The sequence below is a fragment of the Hyalella azteca genome, unplaced genomic scaffold (genome assembly GCF_000764305.2).
Source record: "Hyalella azteca isolate HAZT.00-mixed unplaced genomic scaffold, Hazt_2.0.2 contig5432, whole genome shotgun sequence".
Classification (NCBI taxonomy): Eukaryota; Metazoa; Arthropoda; class Malacostraca; order Amphipoda; family Hyalellidae; genus Hyalella; species Hyalella azteca.
In genome coordinates, this window is record NW_025935622.1 from 130,786 (window position 1) to 150,950 (window position 20,165).

The 20,165-nt window shown below is 38.6% G+C and overlaps 2 protein-coding genes across 4 annotated transcripts; both read left to right on the plus strand.

The window, feature by feature from the left end:
* Positions 1-9,436: 9,436 nt before the first annotated feature.
* Positions 9,437-11,268, plus strand: LOC108666333. The gene is made up of 4 exons (XM_018153178.2): positions 9,437-9,834; positions 10,112-10,370; positions 10,538-10,630; positions 11,062-11,268. The coding sequence occupies exons 1-4, from the start codon at positions 9,812-9,814 to the stop codon at positions 11,206-11,208; spliced, it is 522 nt and encodes a 173-aa protein (XP_018008667.1). The 5' UTR covers positions 9,437-9,811; the 3' UTR covers positions 11,209-11,268.
* Positions 11,269-13,991: 2,723 nt separating this feature from the next.
* On the plus strand, positions 13,992-15,720 carry LOC108666330. Of its 3 annotated transcripts, none has more exons than XM_018153176.2 (4): positions 13,992-14,082; positions 14,353-14,734; positions 14,963-15,049; positions 15,384-15,720. In XM_018153176.2, exons 1-4 carry the CDS (start codon positions 14,063-14,065, stop codon positions 15,618-15,620), a joined length of 726 nt encoding a protein of 241 aa, XP_018008665.1. In that variant the 5' UTR covers positions 13,992-14,062; the 3' UTR covers positions 15,621-15,720. The 3 variants fall into 3 exon arrangements, with proteins under 3 accessions (XP_018008665.1, XP_018008664.1, XP_018008666.1); XM_018153175.2 differs by having other exon boundaries at positions 13,993-14,082; positions 14,353-14,743; XM_018153177.2 differs by having other exon boundaries at positions 14,047-14,070; positions 14,353-14,743.
* The last annotated feature ends 4,445 nt before the right edge of the window (positions 15,721-20,165 follow it).

A 20,165-nucleotide genomic window follows, 5' to 3' on the forward strand; every position in this document is an offset into this window, starting at 1 on the left:
AATTGTTCACCGACAGCTTATCACTCCTTCAGTTATCTAGACGACAAATTGAGTACCGCCAGCTTAATAATCCTCTCAGTCGGTTTCTCTTCTCGATGTCAACGGCGCGGTGAAATAAATTATTCTGAAGATTAAGCTTTTATACCGAAGTGAAATCTTGTGATAATTCAATTAAATGAATACGTAACCAGGACTAGTTTTTTTCAAGGATATCTATCAGCTGAGGAGATTACATTCAAGCAAGCTCGCAGTTCAGTTGGAATTGATATCATCATTGCCATTGAATATAAAAATAGTTCCCAAGACTTTCGCGGAAACGATAAAAAACCATTGATTTTGCAAAACATGGATTATCGTAGTGTGATAGATAAAATAAAGTTTAACATCACCATGATTTTCGTTCTCGTCCTGTAATAGAAATGCTTTAATCAGGGACCATGATCTTAAACCCTTTATTTATCAATAATTTTTTATGAAAATGCATGCAACTAAATATGCAGCTAGGGGCAATTGGGTAACAGTATAGTTGTAGGATTCGCCAAGAATGAGAATTAATGTTAATGTAATCAACAATGCTGCTCTTCCTCCAAACGGTTTACCGTTGATATGTTATTCATTGATGTGAATTGATATTAATAGAATCAACAGTAATGTTCTTAGTGTTAGCCAATGAGAAGTAATCAATTAATGCACAAAATTAAGACGCTTTCCAAATAAATTTTGTTAATATAAGTATAATAAAAACGTATCGTCGAAAAATAGAGCCAAGCGTCGACCAACTTATATAATATAACGATGATATAATGAAATAAGTTTGTTATGTAATATAATATAATTTGGTTATAATAATGATATTAATATATATAATAATATAATAACAATTAATAAATAAATAAATACTACTTACATAATACAATATAATTTGGTTGCAACGCCTGGAAATGCAATACATGTTAGCCAATAAAGGTTTTTTGTTCATCGTCTTCACTGCAATAGATGTGTTGTAGAAAGTCGAATTTATTTACTGAAAGTTTCTCCGCCTGAAGAGCGTTACGGGAGCAGGAAGCGTCATGCCACTCGGAGCTAGCACGAGAAAAACAGCATTACGTGAGCATTAAAACATCATTCTACTCGCTGATAGCTTAAGAAAAAATACGGTGTTACCTAAAATGGAAGCGTCATGCCACTCGGAGTTAGCACGAGAAAAACAGCATTACGTGAGCATGAAAACGTCATTCTACTCGCTGATAGCTTAAGAAAAAATATGGTGCTACTGACCAGGGATGTGTTATGCCACTCGGCGTTAGCAAAAGGAAAAATGGCGTTACGGGAGAATAAAGGCGTCATGCAACTACCACCCAAATAATCAAGTGTTTTTTTAAGTACTGTAAGAATAATGGTAAAAATGTTAACTTTTTGTGAGACATTAAAGCAACGAACTTACACTGTCCCATCCGCGTGCGAATGCAGCCTTATTCTCCAGGATGTCAAGAATAAAGATAAAAAATAATGTCCTACTTTAAGGTTGAATAAAATAGAAGAATAACTGCACTATGTAAAAGTTATGAGCACACATACAAAGTAGGTAAATCCAAGTCAGGAAGGAGCAGCATTATAATTATCATCATTGTTGTATTTACGATCTGGAAGCCACGAGGCTCAAAATCGCAACACGAAATAAATGGCTGCATGAAAAGTAATTTCCCTAACAAAATTCAAGGTATGCTTCAGCCTCCGCCCCAAAGTCGCTATGCTCGCGTTAGAGTTATTCAGGGTTGGTTTGGCCACCTGACCGCGATCAGCGACTAGTCAGAATCTGCTTTCCGACTTTATAGTCGCCTTATAAGGACCAGGCTCTGGTAGCCGTCTGATTCGGGGACCGGAATGTAGACCAAAACGCGGACATAGGGATGCTGGTGGACTATGCTCCCCGAGTCCTAGGCGGTACTTAATCCAGAGCCGCCCTCGTCTCTAAATTTTGTTAGGGTTGTTTCTTGTACTGACTTGGTTGTTTTTGTTACGATTTTAGATCTGAAAAAAATTCTTTTTATGCCTATATTTTTATTGAAGCAAGTGAACGCGTTCGATGCTAATAAGTGGTTTGAAGGAAATGAGCCCCACTGTTAATAACAGGATTGAATTTTTTTAGGTATATATTTTTCCATATCTTTAATTACCAATTATGAATTATCTTATTCATTTAATTTTGACAGCTCTGACTTATAATCTATATGTACACGAACGCTCCAGCCTTTGAACTAATAGGCCTTACATTTCACGCACGAATTACACGAAACCGGGAGAGTAAATCCGGTTTTCCGGTCAGGATTTCGCCCTGTCATGACAAAGACATGCACGGCCGCAGGCTTCACAAGGACGTCTAATGCATGGTTCACGACAAGCACTTATATATAGTCCCGGGCAAAATAATATTCGTAGAAGTCAGCTGAAGAAGGATACATAGAAGCAGCTGTATGAAGCTGTTGAGAAACAGCATTCAAAGAAGATGTTTTTTCTTAGATATCTAACCCGTACTTTGCTTTTGGAAAGCCATCCAATCGGCAACAGTATGTCAAAGTTGTTAGAAATGAAGAGTAGGAAATACAAATTCTTATAGAATGTATTTGGTGTACCGGTTCGCAATATAATGAGTTTGAATAACAAAAGTCAAGAAAAGCTTACGATAATTTATTTTCGATTGGACTATATATTTTATATATATTTTATTTTCTATGTTGATTGATCCTGCAAGAGCTTGATTCTAATTAAGCAGGCTGACGAATGGGTCACTGCATGTTGCTATTGAGCTCTCGATTTCATACGATTTGAGAAATGCAATCGTACTCGAGTGCCTCAGTATACGATCAGCATGACTAACGTTGATCACGATGAGTAGCGATATGTATAACGATCATAAGTAATTTCTGATTGCATAATAATAAATTATATTTTCACTATACATTTTAAAATGAGAGTATCTATGAGGTGCTTAACATTACAACGCTCACATTTAGTGTCAAGCTTCCGAACAATTGAATGAAATCTGTACGAGTGGAAAACGCACTTGTGAAAATCTGTCTTGCAATTATTCTCCTTTCAGTGATTGGTCTCGCACTCAATTTGTTCAATTGCTCGTCTGTTCCACGTTGATAAGTTTTCTCTTACATAGGGAAATAAAAATTCACGTTAGATTGTCTATTTTGAAGTCATATATTGCGTCACTTCGAAAGCAAGGATATTAGAAACGAAGTAGAATTTCGTGTTGGAAACTTTCAGCTTAAGTGCGCTGTTGCGTAGTTTGAAATAACCTCTTAGTTCACGATATATGTTACTCATAGAAGTAATATAAGTCCTTGCTAAAAATTGTTGTCCCATTTTGAGTTAATGAGTCCACGTTGGGCGTCAAGTTCACTTGATGTTTGAGAAGTCTTCGCCATGAACAAACAATGAGCAAGTTTGCTTGTTATCTCGCCGGCGAGTTTTGCAAGCCAGCAACTCATTTCGAGGTCCGAGCTCTGAAAAATTTAGAAACTAAACTGGGTGGTCGAAACTAAATGCTGTGCGCGTGTTGTGAATAGCGACCAAGTCTGGAGAATAGTTGATCGATTTCTCTTGTTAACTTTATTCGAGTAACCGAAATGAATAGAGATAGAATGAATTAATAGTGTACGATCATTTAATTGGATCTTGGAGGAATGAGAATTATATCTAAAATAGCAATTATAAAAGTAAAGATATGCTAAATTTTTACCCGCCAGCAGTTTAGAGTGCATATGAAAGTATGCACACACAAAACATTTAAAAACGCCAAATAAAATTAAAAAAAAACCACAGTTAAACGAAACGTTAAAACATAACCAACAATCTAGAGTGCACTCGATTACTTAAATTCATTATATGATTTCATTCTGGAATGCAATGCAAATTTAGGAAAAATGTTATCCATTACATCATATTCATTGAACTACTCGATTTTTCTCATAAAAAATTAGCTCCGTTGAAATCATGTAACTTGATATATTCTCCGGGACAATATTATGATTACTTCGATTCGTTAACAAGAACCTGCATAAATGACTGCAGATGATCGATGAAAGTCGTACGGTCTGGCAGCCCCGGGCAGGCGGTGCAAAAAACTCTGAATAAAACGAGTGTAAAGTATGCCACGGGGAGGCCGCTTTGGACGTTAATTTTTTTTTCTGACGTTGTTATCTTAATCAACTCATGAGCGAAGATCGCCCAGAAGTAGTCTCCTACCAAACATGCTCGCAAATCTTTAATTGAAAATTTCAGTTCATTTTTTCCTTTAGTGAAACAGGACTGAATTTAATTTCCTTTGTGAATGCAGTTTACGTATTAGCCAAATTTAGTTATTTACGGCAGAGATATAGTCAGCATTGCCTAGTACATTTGACTTCGAGCGCTTAATAGCGAATAAGAGAAAAAATATAACTCAGTACTCACTGCAGTGAGTGTCAGAGAGCGTATTTTCTCGTCGACGAAAACGTGAAGTCACGGACGGACAGACAGACAGACGGACGGACAGACGGACATAGCTTGCACAATAGTGCATTTTTTTCCATAAATGAGAAAATAAGCCAAAAATGCCCGAATTTAATTTGAGAGTAACCCTATAATGGCGCGCACAGATATGGAAGATTTGCTCAAGTGTGAAGTATGAGTATAAGCATGAGACTCTGTTTGTGAATTCTAGATGTTCTAGAAGTAAGGAAATTGGAACTTCAATTCTGCACCTCAAAGTTACAATAAACCACTAGAATTGAAAATTTTCAGACCTATTTAGAAGACTTTTATATAGTATTGAGTAGCAAATTTAGAAGGGCACCGGAGAAAGTAGAGGCCAATATAGACTGCGTTGTTCGGAATGAGCCTCGAAGAACGACAGTTATACACAGCACAATGCATGCTCCAGGCGAAAAAAAATGAAGAAGACCAGAGAAGGAAAGCCGGTGAGTGAGAGTCTTCAGTAAGGATAGCTGGGGGTGGGACTAGGAACTTTCTTCTCCTGAAAGCGACAAGCTTGCACGGCAGCGCCGCTGCTGATCACGTCGAGAACGTTTCTTGCGAACCTTTGAAGAAAGCTACTGCAAAAACTTGCTCATGTACGCCTTTATAGGGAACTATTTTGTTGGGCGGGGTAGGCATTGGCTAGGGTAAATGAGATTCATTTCCTGGTCAGTTCTATGCATTGGAAAGTTGGCAGTTTTCATCCATTTTAATTATTGATGAAAATTTGATAATAATATTATTAAATGATTATTTAACCTATGAAAAATTCTAAATTCATTTTGTTTAATAATGAAAATGATGTTCCTATGTGATTGTTGTAAAGAATCTTCGCTATGACCATTGGAATATAGTAGAAATTACAAATCTAAGTTATTAGACCGTATTAAAAAAAATTTTTGGGTACACAGATGTGTTTGAGGGCTTCAAAATGCGAAGATTAACAGCCGATAACCGAGGAAAAATAATTAAGTCACGTCTCGCAAGCGCGAAGTGCTCGCGCTGTTACAGCTTTTTATTGAGAATTACACCACCTGGAATAGTACATTTTCAATGAAATAATGTAAATTATTTAATATCAATAAAGACAACAATTTATTTTAAACTTTGAGGTCAACGAATTGCGTTGGGAAGATTTGCAAGAATCTCTAAATTCAGAGTTTAATTGCAGACTGTGACAAGCCTTGATGCCCAGGCTATTTAATTACTGATTTCGTTCTTTGGGCACCAAAATAAATGGAAATTCAACGAAGATAATGAAACCGTTTTTTTTGCTCGCTGAATTGCGACGATTTTGCTGTACGGCCGAGCTTGTTTAATTTGAATCACATCTCGACTGCGCTATGGTGATGACGTAATAAACTCATTTAGTTAATGATATTCTTGCGCCTCTTGCTTCGTGTGACATGAAGTTAATTTTTTTCATATTATCAAGTGAACAGAAAATGCACGATTTTTTTATTTTAATTTTATTTTTAATTTGTTTTGCGCCAATCAAAGTCATGGCTGAAATTGTGTTTATCTAAAAGAATGAAATTAATTTTCAACAATTCTTTTCATCAATATCATACATCAAAACTGATCAAATTTGAAATCAACTTTCACGGACTTGAATGCATTACGAAGTTCGTTTTTTTGGGATGCCCAAATGTTGGGTTCGCATGAACAGACCAAAGTTAGTCAGTAATGCATGCTTAGGGGTTGGATGTGCCTTCCTGAATAACAATCATGTCAGGACTTCCTCATCATAACGACAATACTAACTTTGAATTTGTGTCGCTTCTGCGTACAGATCGACAACACGTGTTTAATGTATCCCCTTTAAGTGAGAGGTCGGTAATAGAACCATTTATAATTTTCTAAACCCTGAATAAAAATACATTAAAAAATTATTTAAAATCCTGTAAAATTGAAACCGATGAAATGAAAATAAAAAAATCGAATCTCAATTTTCATCATATTCAATATGCAGAATCAGGATGTTGATAATGGTTTCATATTTTTTCACTATTTGTGTGTGTTTGGAGTGTGGTGGTGTTTTAATACAAATATCCTATGAAGGAGTCGACTGTTAAGGAGTAAGAAAGTCTCTATATACCCGCATTAGGTAAAAAAAATCGCATGAAATTGCTTAATCCCTTTATCGGTCGAATAAGCACACTCCTGTGTTGTAAAGTGTCTGAATAATTAAGCGCGTATGCAACTACTGAATGATATACATCAAACAACAAACGCTATTTGAATTAAACGTTGCAATCCATAATTTCATGGGTCACAATATTGAAAATTTATCACGTGTCGTGCTCTTTACGAAACACAATTACCACCTAAGAGCAATGAAGTTAATAACTTTTTGTCTTCTGTTAAATCATTAGCAATGTCAATGACGAAGCACATGTATGCAATGACTTCAGACAATCGTAATTACCTCATTCCACATTCAGACTTACTCTATTAGCGATAACGCATCTGCGCGAGTCATATACACGCTTTCTATTTTCTGACACGAAAGGAAAAATGTAACGGTACACGTCGGGATATGGGACGTTAACTTGAGCCACGTCACCCGGCGGGATATGGGACGTTAGCTTGAGCCGCGTCACTCGACGGGATATGGGACGTTAGCTTGAGCCTCGTCACTCGACGGGATATGGGACGTTAGCTTGAGCCACGTCACCCGGCGGGATATGGGACGTTAACTTGAGCCGCGTCACTCGACGGGATATGGGACGTTAGCTTGAGCCACGTCACCCGGCGGGATATGGGACGTTAACGTCACCCGGCGGTATATGGGACGTTACCTTGAGCCGCGTCACCCGGCGGGATATGAGACGTTAACTTGAGCCTCGTCACTCGACGGGATATGGGACGTTAGCTTGAGCCTCGTCACCCGGCGGGATATGGGACGTTAACTCACGTCGCGGTGACCCGTTGGGATAAGAGACGTCAACTTGAGCCGTAATGACCAGTCCCGATATTGGACAGTTACTTGGGCACATGAGAATTTTGTGGCCAATAAAAAAAGTCCTCAGGAGGGCTGCGGCAGCGATGGCTGCATGACAATGAAGCTGTAGCCATCACAGAGATGACGCTGCCATTACGATCAAATTGCGATGTGTTGAGCGAACGCCTTTAATGACTTGAAAATTAAACGCAACTAGAATTCGTTTATTGCGTATTACTATGATGAGAGGTGTGATGATTGCTATAATTGCAGTTATTAACGCTACTCGATTTCGTTTATTGCGGATTACATGATAAGGGACAGCAGTAATAGTTACTATAGATTGTATTGAGTGCAGTTTTGCAAATATTTTCTTTCACTAAATAAAATGATAAATTTCCACAGCATGTTTTCTTTATTTAAAATTTCAACGAATTTGTTCAAATAGAATTTGAACCAATTTTATAATTTGTTTCCAACGTGAGCTTCTTTTTCCGGATTTAGGCCCGTATGCTAAATAGGGCACTAGCACTACGAAGTAGCACTATGCACTACGAAGTGTCCTGTTGGTATGCCAAATACGTCACAGACACTTAGCACTTCGAAGTAGCTCTACAATGTTTAGTGTCGCTTAGTGTCGCACTACTGATTCGTATGCAGAAAGACTTTGAAGTGCTACTTCGCTGTTAGAGTACTTTATAGTGCCGCACTACGCTATGAGTCTATTGAAGAATGGTAGTTAAGTGCTCAAATAATTAATTATTCCCTAAGTAATTCTCATTCTTTGCAGAAGATTGACGTAGAATGTCTAATTGTGATGGTAATGGTACTAGTGAAAATTGTGATGTGAGCTGAAATTCACAATGCGTCTGCGCACCTTTCTCATCATATATTCAAAGGCCACGCTTCCCAAAGACATCGAACAAAAGAGAGAAGCATGGAAAGTTCTTGCACAAGAATTCAAAATGACCCCAGAAAAAAAAACAAAAAAGAAAATTCAAAACATGGTATCAAAAACAAGAAAAGTATTTTCTACTTCTACGCTGTTTATCTGTTTCGCCAAGGAAAATGTCAGCCATAAGAATAACATGTTGTTCACTGAAGCGATACACTATTTTTTTTTATATTCATGGCATGTAGTTCCTGAGGTTTTTACGCGATGATGACTTTGCTGTAAGCCAAACAGATCCATGGTTGACGAAGTAAACAAGGTTAAATATACCGTAGTGTCGTCGTGAAGTGCGGTGTGTAGGACATTTCAGATTTTTGTAGTGCGCGTTATGCTTTTGGCCCTATTTAGCATACCAACCGTAGTGTTCCATGCCGCACTAGTAGGCACTACGGCTTGTAGTGCGTAGTGCTACTTCGTAGTGCTAGTGCCTATATTTAGCATACGGGCCTTAGTTTGACAAATTTTTTTTTTTCGTTTTTTAAAACCAATAAAAATTGGTGAAAAATAATAAAGTTTCAACAATGTCTGTCCGAATATCCCGTTGAATAATGCTTATTAATTTAATATGAGATCTTTATTCTTTGGAACATAATTTGAATTTAAAGTGAACAAAAAATACAAAAATAAGTATTGCTATTTCGTGACTTCCTCGCACACACAGAAATTGTTATCATGAAGGTTAATAATATAGTATATGTAATACTCAACTAATTACTGATCACTGATGTACGGATGCAAACCAAATTAAAATTTGCTTGAAAATTTGTTGTATCCATCAGAGCATCTTCCTATCTCATGCTCAGTTTCGACTATTAAAACTGATGATTTTATAATTTTATGAGTCAACAGTAAATTTACATCCCCTAGCCTAAGATGGTATCGCCATGACATCTCAAGGCAATCAAGTCAATTAAAGCGCGCTACTGTCACGTGACATACAAAGAAAAGGTCTCCTCGATGCCAGACGACGGTGGAATCAGTATTAAAAATACGTGCCATCTGCGTTTCTAACACAGCGTGAATGGCAAGAGAGCGAATCTTTGTGTTGATATTAGTCTTTTGTACGAGATCTGTCGTTATTCATAAGAGGCTAGGCTACGGTGTCTGCTGATGTGGAATAAAATCTAGAAGGACCTGGCTAGTGTCACGCGTACCATAAGTGTAATTGCCTGATATTTGTACTAGTTATTCTTGGGAAAACGGTCTAGACGACTACTCTGTTCAGCACCCTAAGGCTGCGGCTGGGATGGTAGTAATAATGTTAGGGGCATAGAATGCAGTGATATTGGTTTGTGCTCTCGTGCAGACTGTCTTGATTTTTCACAGAAACTTTTGTTAAAGCGTGATCAATATACAATTGTACGTATTCCGTAATTCGCTACGTCACAATGGCGAGATTGGTCTTCATTTGGTGAGTTCGTACACCATAGTGCGGGGTTTAAAAGATGCCACCATTGTAAGTCATTTCCACTTGAACTGCCCTATGTTTTTACATAAATATTAAGTTATACGATAGCGCTCAGACTTGCTGAACTTTTCAATACAGAGGAGAGACGTTTATGCATATATGCCAGGTTATTTCAATGATCAAAACGCGTGAATAAAATGTCTGAGTTTATATTGCGTTTGCCCTGTCTGAAGACCCACTGAAGTCACTACAATAATATAATACTAACCTTCCTCCACAGCCTGGCATGTTACCTTTGGATCCTATTTCCCTCCACGGAATCTACACTGTCGTCGGCTGTGAAGGACGCAGATGAGTCTAAGTCTACCCTGCAGGCTTCAATAGACTTTCTAATTCCTTCAGAGGCTTTCAAGCTATCGCCTGAAATGAAGAAGAAATTGAACAAAAAGAAATTGCTCATCAAAACCGAAGCTGCGAAGTACATAGCTCTGAAGCTGGCAAAGCTACTAGAGGTTGCCGCAGCCGTAGAATGGGGCTCTGTGAGTAGAGTCCAGAAAATATTATCGTAGTTACAGATTCTCCATAATTTGTCCATGCAATGAATATATGGGATTCCAAGCTATTGATTATGCAGAATAGCTCATGTCTGCGGTAGATTTGAATGCATATGGTTATGTGGCGTCTAAGATTTAATTTTGTCCCTTAGCTTTTGAAGAGCCAAGCAATGCACCTGGCAACAAAATCCTACAATTTGTTCCCTGACCAGACGGCGGCCGCCATCCAATGGGCATTCCACACGGTAAGCCCACCTTGCACATAGAAAAATTGACATGACATAGTCAGTGTAGCGATGCACATATATTGGTGTATAGAATGTCTTCACACAATTTGGCTAAGAGAAGTCTAGCGTCGCGATGCTGCACGCAGCAATTGTCAATTCGTGTACTAAATGACACATTCAGAGAATCCAGTAAACTGGAGAAGCATTGAAGTCCAGTGCATTTCTGCAAGTTTGCAAGCCTCCTACTTTGGTCACTTGAATGCCGTGCCTCTCCCATGCAGGATTCATCTCACGGAAAACTTTTAACCAGTTTAATTTTGTTGAATAGTCTTGCCGCTTATGCTTGAATTAAGCGGGTTGAAATTCACTTCGATCTTTGACAATGCAGCGAGTGAAGCGAATAAGAAGTCTGTTTCATAGCCATAACCCGTTTCTATTTTATTGGGCAGCCTAACCGCGACTCCTACTACAAAGTGTTCGGCAAGTCGCAGCTGCCCAACAGTTTCTTCTGCCCTAGACAAGCGAACGAGACGTTGGCCTGCGCCATCAAGATTGCTGGAAGTTCCTTCTCGAACATATTCAGCTTCTTCCTATGATGGGACGATAATATCAGTTGAACGATGTAGAACAGCTTTAAAATAAAAATTTGCACAATACGATTTTGTTCAACAAGCTACCTGTGAAAGAAATTGAATTATCGCTGTGAGTCGGAATTTCAACAGTTGCCATTACTTTTTCTATACCACTAGAATTTTGGTAGGGAATTTACGGAGAGTTTGTAGAGGACGTGTGGAAACCAACGTGGCTCTTGACTGGGAAGTAAGGTTTCCTGACAAGTGTGCCAACCTTCTTTCATCGCCGTGTTACTTTCTCGAAGAGGCTAAGGGTGTCTACATACGCGTAGTCGGGAAGACAAATGAATTGCAACCGGTCGTTAGCGCACAACAATTGATTTTCAAAAATTGCCATCAGCTTGAACGGCGTCTAAGCTTGGCAGGCCGGTATAGCAGGTCAAAGTCTTAGTTGGGCGGGTGAAATTTGACATTGAGTGGCGCGCAACTTGTATTCCTGAAAGAAGCGAAAGGTAGTTTACTTCTAATGTGGTTTATTCTTCACGTTGATTAAAATATTCGAAGACCAGTACGAGATACTGGACAACACATTCGCGTAAGTGGGCAATAGATAAATAGTCTCTAGGCATAGAAAGCCAGTGGTCGGTGTCGCTTTGGGGATCGTCAGTTTTGAACTCTGATAAGATATAGATATATTATTAGCGAATATTGACTATAGTGAATTGTTCATCTATCGCTTAAAGATGAAATATATTCTCATTCTTGAAGATCGAGAACGAGTTTCTGGCGTGACTGAAACCCACGAAAGTGGCGTGAGCCACCCAGTCACAGAAGTGCGCTCGTTTGCTTGGGAGTTCGTTAGGCTGCGATCAAAACAGATCCTGCATAACTACTTCAACTTCGAATCGATATAATTTTAAATGTATAATTTTAAACGCATTGGCGTACGATGTCATTAAAATATTCTTTTGCATCCTTGTTTACAAATTGAACTTGCTATTCTGCCAAGTTTTTAGCTGGAGAAGCGTATGGGCTGATGGTAATTAAATTTCGTACGAACTGCTTAGTTGCCCGATTCATTCGGAACCTATACTGTGATACGCGAGGAGATATAAGGGCAAAGTTAAGGTTCTAGATTCTTCCCTGCACTCTAAGAGAAAAAATTTTGTCTAGCTGGTCTCTCTTGCTTGTGAATCACGAAGGATTATTTTCATTTAAATTGGCATATAGGAGCGCGACTATAGTTTATTTTAGTTAAGCATTATGCCAAGGCATTGAGACTGAACCTAACACTAAATTTTTTATGTTTAGTATGTATTCCTTCGAATATTTAGTGCACAAGTTTACCGAAGCGATACTTTTCAGAACTAACCCGCGAACTAGCACGCGGATTCAAACGCGGAATGCAACTTTTTCGCTACCGCCCCCTTATTCTCACAATTCTAAACGTCTCTGCACGCAATTCAGAACATGAAATAATTATCAGCAATACCCGCGCCAAAAAAAGATAATTATAAATTATTTCTTTCGACATTACGTTCTAGATTAAAACGTAAAAACGAAAATTTTGAGCAACTAAACGGCTGATAAACCACAATTCTGAACGGATCAGCATGAAATTCCGGGCATGAATAATTATTAGCAATGCGCCACGATTAGAATTATTAGATTCCCGTGAAATTCATTTTTTAATTCGAACGAAACCTTAGTAAAATTAGGTTAGTAGGCGAAGAGGGGAATGATTAGGTTAGGCGATTTATTATTTAATCATAATGAACAAACGTATCCAAATTAATTAAGCTTTCCTAACGTAACGTACCTTACTCTAACCTAGTCTAACTTTTTAAGTTCAGTTTTCATCACAATACGAAATATAGCAAAAAACTTCAACAATGTCTATCGTGGAGTATTGTTTATATTTACTAATGCCCTAAATATTATGTAGACCCGTTCAGAATTGAGAGATTTATGAGCTGTTAGTTTGGAAAAGTGTCGACGAGCCAAAAAGTTTATGTGTGGTTAATGGGACCCAAGCGACAAAAGTGAATGCTTGATTTAAAATAACTAATATTATTTAATTTCAAAGCCACAATACAGTGTTATAAAGAAATTTCTATTCCAGTTAGTTTTATGATTAGTGTGAAATCAAATTAAATGAATATTCTAACAGGACAGGAATAAACTTTAGTGAACACCTAGCACAAATTTCCGATGTACTGAGAAAAAGCATAAGAGAAACAAGATACCCTTACGTAGTTCGAAACCGAATTCCTTTGATACTTCCTATTTTATGTTTCTTACGTGCAGCAGTTGTGATGAAGGCGGAATTGATAATTGCCTCCTGTAAACTTTGATTTTACACGTTTACCTCTTGAAGATGAGCGGCCGTTGAAAGTGCATCTAGGGAGGACAGTACAATATGAATGAACGCTTGCAGTATAAAATTAAATCTATATCACAGTACAGCTGTAATAACTTATTAGCCATTCCTGTTCCGTGTAAATATAGTCTATTTATGGAACACTTTTTCCGGGCGTCCTAGTTAAGCTTGTGTTCGACCTCCAACAGGTCTGAGCGGCAGTAGTTTCTGTCGGGCGGAACAGTTGCACCTATCAATGTGGTGTGGTGGATTAAGTGCTTACCGGTGTGAAGTTCAACCTACCACGCACTAGGGAAATGAAGATACACTTGTTGGTTTTGACGTTTCCAATTTATCACCTCTTGATATTCCGGTCTGTCATCGCGACCGCTGGGCTTTTCATTTAGGGTTTACATCTCGTGTTACTGCTAGTGTCTTAGTTTGAATTGCAATTATCTATTCCAGGTCTGCTATAGAGTAACTGGTGAGCTAGTATTATCCTGGGCTTGCAGGCTGCACATGAACATGTGGGTTGGACGGTGAGTCATCACCGTTAGTTTTTAAATGGCTATTGCCAGGCTCTATGACAGAATTGATTAATATAAAATATATATGAAGTGGCTTCCTGACCTTCTCGGTCCGTGGCCTAATGGGTTCGCCTGCTGTTGATATTAGACTTGTAAGGTAAGTGTGTCCGACCATTCTCGCGCATACTTAGTCACTGCCGAATTGGTTGCATTAGATTTTTAAAGTGTTGATGCATGTAGCTTTCTATCTGTAAAATTGAAAATGCTCCGATTTTTACCTAGATCGATGCTTGCCTTGGCTGTACTCTTGCTCAGCGCACGCGCTCAAGACATACATTCACACGTCGAACAAGACGCTTGGCACGCTCCTCCATCTGTTCCCTCGCAACCATCCGCTCCTCAAACTGATGGGCCAAAAGTCAACTTCTACGGCACCAGATTATCTCTGCCGAGTGCAGATCCCGAGCATGCAGAAAGGGTTTTCAAGAACTTCACAAAGATCCTTAACTCGACGGACTTCAGTAATTTCACACAGAATCTAGTAACTACGCTTTTACCCAATTTACAAGGAAACCGAAAAGGTCCCGAGGGCAGATCCACTTCAGCGCCCGCCATTTCCATGCAGGATGGGCTTATCCAGTACACTCAGAACATGCTGACCAATGTGAGTCAGGTAAGACCACCGCACTTTGTAAATTCCTGTAATTATCGAGTAGAGCCTATGAAAACCTTAGCGACTTCGGCCTAGAACACGATGACCTTAATTGACATTCGTAAGAAGTTCCTAATGCGCGGTAACAGGAAGCTTGATAGTCTGGTTTTGATGTGTCAATTGTCGCATTGCTGCCACTTGCATACGCTAAGGCTCCTCGTCTCTCGTCTCCAAACGCAGATCTTAGATGAAGCATTGGAGTTAGCCTTGAATGTGGCTTACTTCTTGGCACCTAACGCCACCGAGAGTCTTCTTCGCACCTTGGGGGTAAAGTATGCATAAAATCTAGTCGATCTGTCTATATAGCAAGCTAGCTTGGATACGAATTTTAAATCCCAAATTGAATCTCGTATTCCACATGCTCATTCCATTTCTATGGACGAGAAGACATGTTCACGATTTAGTCTGTGTTCAAAAACGGAAAGGGGGGTCAATTTATTCTGATCCTGAATTCTTCATTCAGCTCCTTAGCCCGAAGGCTAAAGTTTCAGATACCGAGAAGTTAATTATTTTAATTTAAATAGAAGTATAACTGTTCCGTGTAGACAACTTTCTGCTGATGTCAGTTGGAATTTAAAGATTGCTTCACTATGTTATTCAGGTAGAAGACGAGCCCAGCGTGACCTTCTTCCCCGAGGGAAGAAGTGCCGACACTCTGGGGAAAGATTTTTTGAAACTGGTTGCCGGTGCTTCCAAGAAGGCCCACCACAAGTGTCCACCAGACTGGGACACGTACAGAAATTGCTTCTACGTGAACTCCGTAGACTACGTGACGCACGTGTCGGAAAGATGGGCGGCGTTCATGGCGAACCTGTTTGGGTACCGCAGTAAAATTTAGCTATTATCAAAATGAAGAGGAAACTGCATCAAAGACGTGATGAATCCCGGGTGATCGTTAGAAAAACAAAGACAATTTTCTTAATAAAGAATATCCAGACTACGTAGCGTTTCTGTGCCTTGCGTAAGCCGAATTGTCTGACACTACAAATTTCAGCTAGAGTATTTTAAAGAGCGCTACTAGCTTCATAGATTCGATAATGGTAAAAAACCTTCTGGTATCGGTAGCCTGACTACGATGAAGTGGGTATCAGGATGTGAGCGCATTGCCTCTTTCGTAAAGAACCATAGGGTGGGGGGGGTGAACTTTCCATCGGCATGGCCACGAGTCAACAGTGATGGGCGAGTCTCTTACGTCGATAAATGGTCGATTGGAATTGTTTACTGAGAGACATTGATTGGAGGACAGAATTCTGAGAAGGGAGTTGGCACCGGTTCCAGAAGATTTAAAAACGTTCGGGAATGCTGGACGGAGTTATTTGACCAGATAAAGTTGACTTGACAGGCATAGATTGCAACCGAACACTAACAAGTTGAAGAAAAATTCACGTAAGAGGTTTATGAATAATGTGAAATGGTCGTGTAGGCGTTCAAATTTCGAGACTGCCAAATTGGTTTAGGGAAAACTTGGAAGCGTTATTAGTCATAGGCGCTCAAGACGAAGAAGTTCGGATAGCTCGACTAGGGAGGATTTTCTGGGGTCGCCTCACTGCAGCGTATACGACCAAAACTTAGACTCAAATCACTTATGCCTGCCTGCGGGTTTAATGTATTCGATCTAAAATCTGTTCCCATAAGTGAGTTTGTTTAGTTTTGTATCCCAGCAGCAACAAACTATTTACGCTGACCCCGGATTAGTGAATGAAATAATTGAAGTACCTGGATGTTAGGATGCCTTGCTTTCTACTTCTGTGAAATATTTAACGTTGATAATTAAAAGTAGAAAGAGAGTCGTCAACAGTAAACTGACATTTCGCATTGTCTGATGGATGGAATATAATATTCAGCAAAAATGCATGCAGGAGCTCAACAGAAGTTTCATGTCGGTCGTAAGGATGTAGTTTTAAAGTAGCCATGGAATTTCTCTGCAATATTCGTTTCTAGCATCAGACGCTAGCTGTACACAAAATAACAAATTTTAATCGTGGTAATTTTTGTTCTGGGTGCTGCATTCATGATGAACTCATAATAAATATTTTCGTAACTTCATAGAAAATATCCGATATAACTTTGCTGGGATTAATTTGCTGGTCAAAAATTCAATTCGTCTTTTGGTCTTTATATCCTCTCAAAGGACGCAATCATAACTTCAAGTTTCCGAGCGAAGTTTTCGGAGATTTTCTTACGCTCTGACGGCCTCGGATTTTGCAGGCCTAAAACTTGGCAAGTTTCTGGTAAATTTTCTTTGTTCTTCTTCAGTGTAACGCACAAGCCCTTCAAGAACAATGGTGCCTTAGCGCCGTCAGGCATGTCATGTTCCCGTCTGTAGAGGAACTTCAAACAAGAGACGTTAATGAAGAGAAGGGATTCTTATAATAACTATTATGGCGTGCGAGCGGCCATTTTAAGTCAATCGTCTTCGCATTTTGCGAGGTGCTATTGTTGCTCCTTTGAATTCTAGTCCATGATTAATTTGAAAAATATGAATAATTTGTATCACGCAACGGTTTAACGATGATAATTTAAAGATAGATTAATTGAAGGGCATAAGCAGAATGGTGAATTTCTCTCCGATTTTAAACTAAATTCTATAAGATATTATAGAATGAAGTATACGATATTCTATACGATATCTAAGAATGAAGTATACGATATTCTATACGATATCTAAGAATGAAGTATTCTTAGATATTCTATAATCTATACGATATCCAAGAATGAAGTATACGATATTCTATAATCTATACGATATCCAAGAATGAAGTATTCGATATTCTATAATCTATACGATATCCAAGAATGAAGTATACGATATTCTATACGCTATCCAAGAATGATGCATACGATATTCTATACGATATATCCAAGAACGAAGTAAACGATATTCTATACGCTATCCAAGAATGAAGTATTCGATATTCTATACGATATCCAAGAATGAAGTATACGCATTCTATACGATATCCAAGAATGAAGTAAACGATATTCTATACGATATCCAAGAATGAAGTAAACGATATTCTATACGATATCCAAGATTGGCTATGCCTCACAAAAATACCATCATGTAAGCTCTGTCCCGTGGCGTTTATCGCGATGTTTGTTCCCACTGCAGCTGTCTTCGCTGCTGCTCCCCAGCGAGAGCGGGGGGCGCGTACGTTGCCCGGCGCATGCTTGGCTTCAGTTTCAGATCCCTGACTTGTCTGCACTGGCATCAATACGCTGGTCTAGGGCTCTGTGTGTTAATCAAATTATAATCAGCGTCCAATTATCTTTCAATTGAGTTTAATTTAATCAAAATTAGCATCCAAATTTGCTCCTGCGCTCCGAACTCTATAGTTTCCTAACCTAGATGACGCGCAGTCGTGTAGTAGGAACGTGCGAACTTGCATATCATCTTCGAGGATTTCATTGTTAATTAAGATGATCGTATTAGTTTAATATTGAACTCAGTGTGCTTCTTTCCTCCCACTGGTCCTTTGACTTTCTGTTATTCGGTTTAATCATTATCGCTTTGATGTCATCCTTAAATGAAAGAAATGAGTTCAATCGAGACACGTGCAGTTGTATATGTGTTAGAAGTGTAATGGAGGAACGCACAGTTATTTTTTTTTTTAAATGTACTCAATGGAGCCAAGCACAATTGTATTTCTGATGATAATAAATTCAACAGCGGCTCATGAAGTTGAAATTTTGATCGAAAAGAATTTGATCGAGACGTACCGTTCATTCGTCGTATACCTGATGGAAACGTATTCATATTAGGCGCGTATGTCGTCGTACACCTCATAGAAATGTTTTAAATTGATACACATACATTCGTTGTACACTAGATAATAATGCGTTCAAGTCATCCATTATTATTACAATAATAGCCACTATTATGACGTGTCATGTTGCTTCTCTCTTCGACTATAACAGGTCGAACTTTAATGAAAAAATTGAAATCCCTGTCCCTCTGCCCATGCATGAAGCGACACAAACATGCGTAGCTCAATCATGCTCATGCAGCGGCGGGATGAGGATGTAAAAGACATGGATAGGATTGGCTTTCGTTCGTATTTGAAGGAGTAAATTTAAAAAGTTCAAATTCCCGGCCTTACGAGGGTAATGATCAAAATTCTATGCAAATGGATGAGACATTTATGATTAAATTATACCGATGCTGTGGATGCAAATATTTCATCACGGGTATCACGTGCGTCCGGCTGACTTTGTTTTCGAGCGCCGTTAGGCAGATACGCGCCCATTTTGTTTATTCTTTATTGTTTGGCAAATACTGCCGGTTCTGTGTTGGTCATTTGTGAAAACATTTGTTCCAAATTAAATTATTTTCAAGCCACTCCGAAATATTCGTTCTGGCGGCGTCATATGAATAGAAGTAATAGTTTAATTATTTGGCTGGAAATGCCGTAGATTGAAAAATGCAATAGAAATTTTGCTCTTTTATGCATCGTTGGATTGATAATAAACATATCAAAAGTTCTTTGTGTTGCTCGAAATAGTGATAAATAGGGATTTTCATCTATTATATATATATACTTAATGATACTATAACATGAAAAAAGACTCCGGTGGAACTGCATGATCTGGGAAACATCGGTCTTGAAATGCGGTCTTAGGTCTCGGTTTTTCAAGGCCGGTCAGCGGCGTTTGCTTTGCGCTTGACACGGTCTTCGGTGGGATCGGTGTTGGGAGCGATGCAGTGCAGGCATCCTCACAGTTTATGACCTCATTATAATGATGGAGAGGCCTCTGCCTAGGCCTACCAATATATCGTCTAGCTCCATACCCCAAACTCCTGACTCAGGAGCGCTAATTCTTTACACACTCGTCGCGTGAGGCATCCATTAAGCATATGCTACTCACGTGATAAAGAAGGATTTTAAAATATATCAATCGTGGCAATACAGATTAAGAACAAATAAAGGGTATTGGGGATACAGCGTTAAAATTAAATATTTGTAATCAGTATTTAAATACCGTATCCAAAACCTAACTTCCATTTGGACCATCGTCCTTCCTAAATTTCAATTTCAAGTGTTGCAATACTCCTGAAATTTAATGAAAATCTTGAAATACTCTACAATAGCAATACGAATATGCAATATTCATTACAAGGTTTCATTGAAGACCAGAGAATTTGTTTTATTCGTTAACGCAATATTCGCAATTTAACGAAATAATATTCGAAATTCAATTTAACGCAATATTCGCAATTTAACGCGCATTTATTCGTTTTATTCGCAATATTTATTTCGTTAACGACGTTTCGAATGTTTCTATCATTCATTATCAAGTTAAAAAGCGCATTGAGTGATTATATTATTATTATTGATTATTCATTATAATTGCATAAGTGATAATGAATATTGCATATTCGAAG